At 38.9% G+C, this 12,194-nt stretch overlaps 2 protein-coding genes across 2 annotated transcripts; one reads left to right on the top strand and one right to left on the bottom strand.

Annotated features, from left to right (window-relative positions):
- Positions 1-677: 677 nt before the first annotated feature.
- LOC125228036 (nuclear cap-binding protein subunit 3-like) lies at positions 678-2,827 on the bottom strand. Its single transcript, XM_048132477.1, has 3 exons — positions 2,729-2,827; positions 2,344-2,638; positions 678-1,796 (listed from the first exon to the last, which is right to left on the bottom strand). The coding sequence occupies exons 1-3, from the start codon at positions 2,825-2,827 to the stop codon at positions 784-786; spliced, it is 1,407 nt and encodes a 468-aa protein (XP_047988434.1). The 3' UTR covers positions 678-783.
- A 295-nt stretch (positions 2,828-3,122) lies between these two features.
- LOC125228138 (polymerase delta-interacting protein 3-like) lies at positions 3,123-11,021 on the top strand. The gene is made up of 9 exons (XM_048132596.1): positions 3,123-3,357; positions 3,456-3,654; positions 6,486-6,570; positions 7,531-7,656; positions 7,797-7,856; positions 8,281-8,470; positions 8,755-8,929; positions 9,521-9,705; positions 10,775-11,021. Exons 1-9 carry the CDS (start codon positions 3,293-3,295, stop codon positions 10,863-10,865), a joined length of 1,176 nt encoding a protein of 391 aa, XP_047988553.1. The 5' UTR covers positions 3,123-3,292; the 3' UTR covers positions 10,866-11,021.
- Positions 11,022-12,194: the final 1,173 nt, after the last annotated feature.

Raw genomic sequence — 12,194 nt, 5'->3', positions numbered from 1 at the left:
TCACAATGAGTAAAATTAGCAACTATTTAAGTGCAAGAAGGAAAAATGCTTTATCCTCCTAAGCTTCAAGGTCTATATAGGTCTTATATAAGTACATATGAAGAAATTAAAATACAGTTGCGTTGTTTAATCCAATCTTAGAACAAAACAGAATCAACTATTAATTCCTCTAGTCTATGGCACTGGTCCCACCGCGAACTAGTAAGCTATGAGCTATCGGCTATAAAAACGAACAAAAGATAATCACTCCCGTGCAAATAAGAGACACGGCGATTTTAATAGCTCACTGCTGGGCGAGTAACTATAAACATCGCCGTGTCTCTTTTATTTGCACGGGAGTGGTTATCTTTTGTTCGTTTTTATAGCCGATAGCTCATAGCTTACTAGCTCGCGGTGGGACCAGTGCCTATAGCTCCAAATGAACTGCCAAATTTTGGATTCTTGACATAAACATGCCATAGCATTACAGTCATCATCATATTTATTAACCCATTGACCTATATTACTCATTTCACACCCAATAACTTGAATAGTAATTTTACATCTCATTTTGTAGGTTGATTCTCTTGAAGGTAGCTCAAGCTGCATTCAACGGAATACAACTTCACTAGTTTTATAAAGAAGTTATCCTCCATAAAGACAAAATCATATCATCATGAAATCTATGGATAGTTAAGGAACAGTTGTTTCCTGATCCGTCACCCCTCTTTGAGTATCTGAACCAACATTTGTGAGGCCATCATCTGACCAATCATCCTAACAATTTACCTAAATGATAACTCCCTAATTATTGTCTATTTCAATCCGTAAAGGTGCTTTTTTGTATTTACTAATTCTGTCTCTTAAATCATCTGTTTTTGTTGTAGATTCCTTTTTTGACTTCAGCATTTGCCTCAAATCATTATGGTCTCTTGTATTGGTAGGCTTAGACTCTAGTCTTGACCACACACTGGAACTGGAACTCTTGTTGGTAGAAATTTTTTGAACTCTGCTCATTGTGTTGTGATCAGATTCATCAGAAGAATATGAATCCTCATCACTTGATGATGGTAATTCCTCACGGATAATTTTCGCACCTAGTCTAGACTGGACATTGTTTCTAGCTTTATTTGTAGTAGTTTTATTGTGGAACTTGAATTTATCTGACAATAGTACTGGTTCTCTTGGTGTATATTTTGTTTTCGCATTTACCACTTCTATGGACAGAGGAGCATAAACATCTTTATCAGCAATAGCTTTAGTCAATTCCATAGCTTGTTTTTTCTTGTTCTGCTTAGATTCTTCGTCGTCAGCATGCATTCTCATTCTAGGGGTCTTAGATTTCTTTTTCCACTCAGTATCAGAATCGCTATCTTCATCCTGATCTTCAACATTTTTGTGATTTCTTTTGCCGAGACGCATAGCTAGTCTCTTATTTCTGATTTGTACTTTAGGCACAGGTTCTTCTATTTCATCTTCATAATCATTTTTTGGTAATCTGCGCTGAATAACTTCCTGGTTGTCATATACACCCCAAGATCTGCATAAATCTCCCCAGGGGTTTTTAGTTGGTGGATCTAAGATTTCATCATAATATCCTTCTGGTGCTTTCCTTTCTGGTATCTTTTTTGGCATTTTCTTATCTCCATTAGTAGCAAAACGCATCAATATCAGGTCCTGTTTAGGGTGTGGCACACCTTCCCTCCAGTGATGTGATGATTTGCGCAGCATATCTTTTAAATCTTCATTTTTAATTTCCCGTGAATGAACTAACAATGCCAATGCAGCTGATATATGATCTTGGCAAACTATGTTACCTGCAAATAAATGAAACACAAATATTATTTACATGAACTCTATTTCAAAAATGTACACATTGTTATATACTGAAGGTATTATAGGCCAGTGGAGAAGGAGGCTGCCGCAAGTGGACTAGGCTGGAAGGATTTGGAAGTAGTCAACCAGGATCGTGAAAAGTGGAAGATTCTTCTAAGAGAAGAGCCCTTAGGTCCCTAGTGAGGGATAACAGAATCACATCACCATCACCTATGTAAAGACTTAATAAACTTGACCCTATGTGATATATACATTTACCCAACCAAAAATTGTACAGAAAATAAGTATTTTAACTAGATAACTTGTGTATGATTTCATAATGAATATCTATGATAACACAAATAAATGTTAAAAGATGTTACATAAATACAATGATAAGTGTTTTGTAATAGGATAGTTAACAAACTCTCTTCAGTCTCAGTCTCTAGAATCAAAATTGCAGTCATATAATCTGAACCAAATCCTCACCCTACCTCTAAAATTGACTGTTCAGAATGAAATTGTTTACCCAATTGCTGTAATACTCACATGAATTGTCATCAATCCATTCAAGGCTGACTGGCTTATAATCTGCAAGGTACTCAAATATGTCCTTTTCCTTAAGCCCAGCAACGCCACTTAAATGTAGTGCATCAAATCGAAAGTGACGTTCATTCCCACTCTCTATTCCAAAATTACGGTATAATTCATCAATTTGTATTTGTGTTACTACTCTATTTCCTGAGAGATTCAATCCAAATCTTTTTGCTCTCTCTTCTAACTTCTTTGCGTCGATTTTTTCTAGTTGTGTGATGATTATTCCTTCCTTCCTTCCTCGATAAAGCTACAAACAAATAAATTATACGTAAGTCAATAATGTAGGAGAAATTTTATACACTCAAATCAAAATAAGCGTCCACAACTTGTTACATACCAATGTAGGCTTTACATCTTCTTCTGGAAGACAATCATTATCTTCACCCCCTAGCATCGGATCATCACTCATTTCTCCTTCTTCTTTATCCATTTCCATTGTTGTGTTACTTCTATTATTATACTGCTTCTAAACAAAATAAATTGCCTACTAAAAATGAAACTATTTATTTCCGTCTGGTAGAGCTAGAGGTAAAACGAAGTGTCGAATTGATTTGTCATATATTACCACAGATAAATAAAATGCTTGTTTTTTTTTTTGGTGGTTATGATAGAGGGTTATGTAAATTTTACGAATACGAATAGCCCTATTGTACACGTGCGGTAAAATTATTGAGACCAAAGTTGTGTGATTGTGTTAAATCAATCTAATCTGTGGTAGAAATTGCCCCGAGTCGAGCCGCCTGTCAATTTGTTTCTCCATCAGTCCAGTCGAAGAATTAAAATATTTATTATTTACAGAGAATTCCTGTAGTAGTCTTTATCAGAAGTAGACCGGTGCGGTCCTTTATAAAGGTTGACCTGATTTTCAGAGTTACAGACTTCGTTTCCGTAATATTTAACAATGTCTTCCTTCATTGACATGAGTTTAGAAGATATCATCCAAAAACGACGGAAAGAAAATAAAAGGTAACTGCTGCTTTTAGTTATATGCAATATATTATGTATTAGATTATTGAATAGCTTGGATGTCTACGACGAAATGAATCTTATGTATTTTCTTTCAGATCTAAAATCAAGCCTCAAAATGGTAATTTCAAAAGTCAAGCCAAGCCAACTACTCAAAAAAAGATTCCGATTGTAGACGCCAGAAATAAAATTATTTCGAAAAAGCGTATACAAATAACAGATGCACGTGAAAAATTAGCTGAACTAGCCAAACATAAGGATGCACGTCTGAAGCTCGAACAAATGAGAAAACAGAGGGTATGTCAAGGTTTGATTATGCTTTAAGCGTATGTAATATGAATATTTGTAACATAACATAACTTTTGCCATATGTGTACAGTCAACCAATTGGAACCCTAGGCCACTGTAGAACTATGTCACAGTGACATTAGAAATCAGATTGTAAGAAATCTCTTACTGCTTGTCAAAATTAAATTTTCTAAGCATACAAAGCCATAACTCAACCTACTGAATACAATGCCATCTTATATGGCAGCTATAATATACTACTCATGACAACTATTTTGTGTTATCTAAATATATAAAAGAAGAAGCTGACTGACTGACTGACTGACATATCAACGCACAGCCGAAACCGCTGGTCCTAGAGATTTCAAATTTGGCACGTAGGTTCCTTATGTAGTGTAGAGGAGCACTAAGAAAGGATTTTCCAAAATTCACCTCCTAAGGGGGTCAAATGGGGGTTCAAAGTTTGTATGGGGAAACAAGATTATTTGACTATTTTATTCGAAACTTCACAGGAAGATTCCTTAAGACATATGACTGAATACGTGTTTCAGGTTTTTTGAAAATTTAACCCCTAAAAGGGTGAAAAGGGGGTGATAAAGTCAAAAAATCAATATGGGTACCGTTTTTATGGTTTATCGGGTCGCTGATTACGATAAATACAACGTTTTTAAAATCTAACGAGGCGGAAGTGAAATACCTTCTCCCCTGTTGTGGTGCAATGGGGTTTAAATATCAAAAATATATATAAAAGAAGATATTGACTGACTGACTGACATATCAACGCACAGCCGAAACCGCTGGTCCTAGAGATGTCAAATTTGGCACGTAGGTTCCTTATATAGTGTAGAGGAGCACTAAGAAAGGATTTTTCAAAATTCGCCTCCTAAGGGACTCAAATGGGGGTTCAAAGTTTGTATGGGGAAACAAGATTAGTTTGACTATTTTATACGAAACTTCACAGGAGGATTCCTAAAGACATATGACTAAATACATGTTTCAGGTTTTTTGAAAATTTGACCCCTAAAGGGGTGCAAAGGGGGTAAAGTCAAAAACACAATATGGGTATCGTTTTTATGGTTTATCGGGTCGCTGATTACGCTAAATACAACGATTTTAAAATCTAATGAGGTGGAAAAGAAATTTTCTCCCCTGTCGTAGTGCAATAGGGTGAAAATATCCAAAATAGCCATAAGAGGAGCACTAAGAAAGGATTTTCACCTCCTAACATGATAATTTGACAGGGGCAAGGACAGGGACAGGGACAGGGACGGGGACGGGACGGGATCGGGATAGGGATAGGGAATACAGTCGGAATAATCGGTCGGCAATCGATATCTAAATAAAATCTAAGTAAAATGCAGGTGGCTCAGTGGGAAGGGATTAGTAAGTAGGCATCGGCGAGTATCCTGCATCCGTGATAACTATTATATTCAATGTGCTGTAAGAAGATCGTTGTTTGCTTGCCTTTTATAAGTTTACGTTTGCAATAAGTATAAGCAAAATGGAAAAAATTGTAAGCGATAATGCAAGGAAGTACTTTTTATCCTACCGACCATAGCATCGAGATACTGGCTATGTGGGTTGTATGAAGTTTCCCCAGTATAAATATTTATATAGGTAAAAATACATACATATTTGTACCTACTACCTACGCTGTGGTCGCTGTGTAACAATTCTACAATCATTGCAAGAATTTCTTTTAAAACAATAGTAATATGTGTAAGGTACAGTCAGCCAAAAAGCAGTGTAAGGTTCTTGGCTGACCGTAAAGCAAATAGATCAGTTACAATGGCCCCCCAGTCGAGAATTGCCCCGCTTTACCTTAATCGAAATAATCGCGGACAGATGTACCTACAAAGAAACCTACGGATCCAAATGAAAATCTTATTTTTTGTAAATGTTTCAATAAGAATACTTTTATTACGCGGGCGAAGCCGCGGGTAAAAGCTAGTGTTATATATAGTACTTCTAGTTAAATTCAAATTAAATAAGCTAGCATGCTGCTACTAAGCTATAGTCTGTATATTAATGTATTTAAATTAATGTAAACAAAATCTACCCTCAAATGGCTCCTTAAACCAGTTGAGGGTAAATGAAAAGATACACAACCAAATTGTTTGTTGTTGTTGTATGTCCTAAGGCACCCCATGAAAAGAAATTTCGACGGGTACCTCGGCGGTCGAGGTGGTGTAGCGGTTTATCACGTCAGCCGCGTTAGCTGGAGACCCGGGTTCGATTCCCGGCTTCGCCACCAGTGGGCTTGATCGCTTTTTCTTTAGTGTATGGCATCTATTTCCGTTTATAATTTATATATAGTAGTGTTACTACTTAAAAAAACAAATCAAAAAATATTTAATAAAATAATTTGATTTGTTCCCTACATCGATAGATGGCAGCACCATCTCTCTCGCTATATTGTAATCCTGCAAAAGGATTCATATAGGAGGTGCAAGCACAAATTGCTCGCCCTTAGAGTTGGTCAAAGGCGCCTAGCCTTCAAAGATAACACACACTAGAGAAATTTCGACGGGTACCTCGGCGGTCGAGGTGGTGTAGCGGTTTATCACGTCAGCCGCGTTAGCTGGAGACCCGGGTTCGATTCCCGGCTTTGCCACCAGTGGGCTTGATCGCTTTTTCTTTAGTGTATGGCATCTATTTCAGTTTATAATTTATATAGTGTTACTACTTAAAAAAAACAACTCAAAAAATATTTAATAAAATAATTTGATTTGTTCCCTACATCGATAAATCAATATTATTTTTTGCACCACAAAGAAAAAGAAGTAATATGATGTGAATAAGAATATAATATCAGTAATATCTAATGTTTTACATTTCAGAGTGCAAAATTGCAACTAAAGGATAGAAATATTTTCAATAGAAATCAACTGCCCTTTATGAGAACTGTGCAGAACAAGGAAAGAGGTAATTCAGGTTCTGCTAGATTAACCATTAATCTGGTAGGCAAAGTACTAGCCATGGGCTGACTCTGTTCTGGGGAAGTTATTTGACCCACAATTGGTACTATGAAATAACTGTAAGAGGCCCTCAAAAAAATACTAACCTGTTTTGCTGTAATAACTTCCTCTAAACTTTTGTAAATTTGCTGACCCCTCAAGAAGAAAGTTGGTGCCATTGTGCTAAATAGTAAAAAATGGTTAGTGCTTGTGATGCTCAACTTAAACTTTTCTTTCTAATCATCCTCCTTATCATACATTATCCCGGCATTCGCCGCGGCTTGTGGGAGCCTGGAGTCCGCTTCAACAGCTAATCCCAAGATTTGGCGTAGGATTACGAAAGTCAGTGCCATCTGATCTTCCAACCTGAAGGGTAACTAGGCCTTATTGGAATAAAACTTTTCTTTCTAATAAGTGTAAAGTGTCAAATTCACACTGACTACATTTACTGGCACTCTCACTTATTAAGTGAAAACATCATGTGAATTAGGTCACTTCAATCAATAGAAGACTATAGTAAATCAAACACAAAAAAATAGAGATCACACTATTTATGCACATGCAACAAGTGTTTGATTTAACTATAAGTCTATACTAATGTAGTTTCACTAATTTGCATTTACTCAACAAAAACAAAGCAAATTTGCTTTTCATGTTCATGATTGTAGAATAGCATGTTGGTATGTTATTGGGGATAGTATAATTATAAGGAATGTATAATATTTGAGATTGCTCCATATATTCAGAGTTATGTTTTGTAATATTTCAATTAGCATTATGATGGTACACATAAGGAATGAGTAATTAAACATTTCATTCAAAATATGATGTTGTCATTTTAAGTGTATGACATATTCTCAATCTCCGCAAACAACTTTGTAGACGTTGTTATTAATACAAATAAACAATTATTTATTATTATTTTCAGTATTTCTAGACCCCTCAAGGCAAGTCCGTTCTCAGCCCCTCCACAGGGCTAAGATGCCGTTAAATCGGCAGCTCACCACTAACAAAAGAAATATAGAGACCAGATCTTTTGAAAATAGGTCTATTGGTAAGTTTTAGGTACCTTGGGGAAAAATGGGAAAATGGACAATATATTTATTTATAATAATAAATATTGAAATATATTTTTTATTAACACATGTATTGTATGCTTTCCTAATATGTATTTAAATTTCTTAATTTTTACAGGTCTTAAAACAAACAAGTTCTCAGTCAATGTATCAAATTGGAAACAAAATAAAAATACTGGTAAGAAATTATTTTCATTCTTATCTATTATTTTAACAACTTTTTACAAATTATAATATAAAAATTTGTTCTATTGTGTAATTAATACGCTCAAATCATCATCCTCCTTGTTCGCTTTTGACAACTAATTCCAAGATTTGGCGTAGGCACCATCTGACCTTCCAACCCGAAGGGTAACTAGGCCTTATTGGAATTAGTCCGGTGTCCTCACGATGTTTTCCTTCACCGAAAAGCGACTGGCAAATATCAAATGACATTTCGTACAAAAGGTCCCGAAAAACTCATTGGTACGAGCCAGGGTTCGAACCCGCGACCTCCGGACTGAAAGTCGCACGCTCTTACCGCTGGGCCACCAGCGCTCCCACTCCCATTAATACGCTCAAATCATTCTTTAGAAATCTAATCCGATAAATTTAAACTACAGGAATCACCAGGAATGCACCATTGAAGCCAATAGTAAGAACTGTCGAAAATGACATTGAAATTTACGACGAACCCATGGAAAGTGACATTGAAATGGAGCCTCGGGTGTCTCTGAACCGTAAAGCCAGTCTCCAACTGAAGATCATAGCACACAACAATGAGCCACGGGAGAGTAGAAGTTCTGCACACAGGTAAATATATCAAATCAATGGTGTCTATATTGTAGGCTCATATTTAGTTATATACTCTATACCTATAGTTATTGCATCTCCAAAGTCTCTATTAGTCGTTCACTGTAATATTAACACTAATTAAAAAATGTTATACGTTCCGCGACTGAATATCAGTATTCGTTTCATACAAATTAATCGGTTTTAATTTCGGTATTTTGAGGATATTTTTGCTTTTCAGTTGACCAACCAGTTTTAATAACAATATAACAGTTAACAATATTTATAAACTTTTGTATATTCAGGAGTGCACCGGTAGAACGCGATGTCAGTCCACCTAGACCGCCCTCGATACTAAAGAAGCGCCCGATGGCCGCGCTGAGAACCGAGAAGAAAGTCGAGAGGCCAGAGAAACCGAACACGGAGTACAGGATCATCGTCAGCAGCTTGGGCAGCACTGTCACCGCTGGGGATATTGAGGTGCGTGGACCATGAACATCTTTGTACGGAATCTCGTCTTTTACGGCTAACAGACTACCGCACCGCACCAGATATCTCAATCTCGCTTTCACTTCTTGGTGCAGTGCGAAGAGTGTGTTGGCTATTAAAACAAGCATAAACCAGAGTTTAGTCATTAGATATATTAAGTTTGTTTGTATATTTAGTGGACTTCATTTCGTTATGTGGGCACCAAGCATGCTGCAGTACGATAGCTGAATTGAAATAAATATTGGTATATTTTAGTCAAAATGTTGTCCCCCTTATTCCGAAAATAAAGAAAACAAATTACTATATAATATTAATATGTTTCACATGCTACTGGACTGGCGAATATCTCATATTTGGTTAGCCCGATAGAATTATTGCATTTCTCTATTAACCCTTAACCGCCGTAGTCCGATATATAACACTATATCCAGCTCATTTCACAGAGGTCTGATAAATAAGACAAATCTTCGTATAACTTCGTACTACCGGCGTTATAAAGTATACGAATGTATAATCGCAATTCCGTTTTTTAAAATCGCACTGTCATTATGCAAAATTATTTAACCACGTTTTTCCTTATAGGAATTGTTTGGTGACGTTGGCGGCATGATCGAGTCCCGCCTTGTGCGCCCGGGCACTGCTGAAGTGATCTACAAGACCCTTGAGGACGCGCAGCGAGCGGTCGACCTCTACCACAAACGGCAGCTGGACGGGCAGCCGATGAACTGCTTGCTTGTCACTCCGCGCACTAACGCAGCTCCCGCGAGGTATAGTTTCTAGTCACACACTATTGCTGACTGCTGAAATGTACAATATACCTGATGGTATTAACTAAGTGTTGGTTTGACGTCTGGAGTGATCTACAAGACCCTTGAGGACGCGCACCGAGCGGTCGACGTCTACCACAAACGGCAGCTGGATGGGCAGCCGATGAACTGCTTGCTAGTCACTCCGCGTACCAACGCAGCTCCAGCGAGGTATAGTTTCCATCACAGACCAACCCCTATAGACATCCATTACAAGACGACTCGCGGTCACCACCCTTACTAGTATTTGCCATGATATAAGCGCGGACGCTCGCCGTGCCCGATCAGTAGCGACCAAGTAACCGACCCGAAAGCAGCGCGTGTTTTTCGCAATAAAAAAATTGAAAAAGGGTATTTTGATGCCTTAAAGATGTCCACCTGTAGTGTGAAATGGTGTGGAAAGGTAACAAGAAGCTCAAATTTAAAAACAGACGGCATTACATTCCACAAATAAGTCATATTTATAATTTATTCAGAGCCGGCATAGGTCAACTTACACTGGCTACTTACGCGACTCCCTTTTCATCTGGCGCGACTGCCTGCCGTCCTTGAAACGACCAATCGCAGCGCGCTAAACACATTCCCCTCACGCTCCTCGCGCCCCAAGCACTGGTGATTTGTAGCGCGCACAAAATTTACAATATCGGTACGGAGGTTCTCTGTGAGTTTCCATTCAAAGACAGATGCTAGTAATTAAAGAATAGTTGACGGTATAACAGAGTGCCGGTTTGACGCCTGGAGTGATCCACAAGCAAGACCCTCGAGGATGCCCAGCGAGCTGTCGATTTCTACCACAAACGGCAGCCAATGAACTGCTTACTGGTCAGTCCGCACAACAATGTTGCCACTTTTTTACTCTTTTTGGTCGGACTGTAGCAATAAAAGCTGTCCTTGTGTGTCTTTCTGCCCCAATTCCACTTGTTCAATGTTCTGTGACTGGCACTTGATGTAGATGGATTTCATAGATTGATGGGTAGATAAAGCTAATAATGACGTTATAGTTATCAATTTTTTATTCATTTTGTTTCAGGAGTGGAAACAAACCCGGATTATACAGCACCAATTCAAATGTAGAACCCGATCTGTCCACTTTCCACAAAGTGTTATTCAGCAATTTGTAAGTAAATAATATACATGAAATGATTGTCTGAGCAATTAAGCATTTGGGAGAAGTAGTTAAACATTATTTTCTATGTTTGTGTTAACATCTAGTTATCAACATATTTTGTGTGCATTATGGTAATTCAAGTTTATGATATTAAAGCAAACTGAGTATCTATTGTTTATTTTTCTTTTATCCATAGAGATTGACCCTGGGCTTGGGGCCGAATTCGAACAATACTTTGAGCAAAAAGGCACATGTGTACCAAGCAAACATGGCAAGGAATCTATTGGCTAAGCGAATATCCACACACAGGCGACGTATGTCTTAAGACGCGGAACGGACGTCAGCTCCACGCCGCCCGAGTGTAATTTAAAAAACGTCAGTACATTTTGTATAGGAAGGACGTCAGACCTTGAGGCGCGCGCCGCGTATCTTGGGGGTTAGGTTTACACTCTGGCGGCGTGACGCTGACGTCCGTTCCGCGTCTTAAGACATGCGTCGCCTGAGTGTGGGTGGCCGCTAAGGCGCCATAGGGTAATTTCAACAGTCTTTGTATATGCTAATAGCTAATGGACTATGCGACATCTAGTCCGCGTAGTGTGTTCCTAGCTTAAAGCTAGGAACATACTACGCGGACGTCCGTCGTAAAACGACCGCGACTGCGACCTATCCACTGCACGGAACAAAACATCCAGAGAGCCAGATTTCGATCGGACGTCCGTGCGCTCAAGGCCACGTCCGCGTCCGTCGACCGATAGTTTGCACGGTTATGTGTATTTCCATTGTCCAGATTCCCGTCCGCGGTCGATTTACGACGGACGTCCGCGTAGTGTGTTCCTAGCTTCATTGTCCAGATTCGCGTCCGCGGTCGATTTACGACGGACGTCGGCGTAGTATGTTCCTAGCTTTAAGCTAGGAACATACTACGCGGACGTCCGTCGTAAAACGACCGCGACCGCGACCTATCAGTGTGCACGGAACAAAACATCCAGAGAGCCAGATTTCGATCGGACGTCCGTGCGCTCAAGGCCACGTCCGCGTCCGTCGACCGATAGTTTGCACGGTTATGTGTATTTCCATTGTCCAGATTCCCGTCCGCGGTCGATTTACGACGGACGTCCGCGTAGTGTGTTCCTAGCTTTAACGCGACGTTGGGTAACTTACAACTTACGGCGTTACAACGCATGGATCTAATTAGCCCTTATCACTACCACACTTTGGGCCCCCACAGACGGGAGACAAAACTGTTTTGTCTCCGTCGCTCGGTCTATGGGCTAGTATGAAGGTGCGCACACGAGGCGACGCAACTTTTCATACAAATACGAAAGTCGCCAAACAACTTTGT

The sequence above is a fragment of the Leguminivora glycinivorella genome, chromosome 7 (assembly GCF_023078275.1).
Source record: "Leguminivora glycinivorella isolate SPB_JAAS2020 chromosome 7, LegGlyc_1.1, whole genome shotgun sequence".
Taxonomy (NCBI): Eukaryota; Metazoa; Arthropoda; class Insecta; order Lepidoptera; family Tortricidae; genus Leguminivora; species Leguminivora glycinivorella.
The sequence above is the reverse complement of the archived record's forward strand: the minus strand, read 5'-3'. Positions and strand labels throughout refer to the sequence as shown.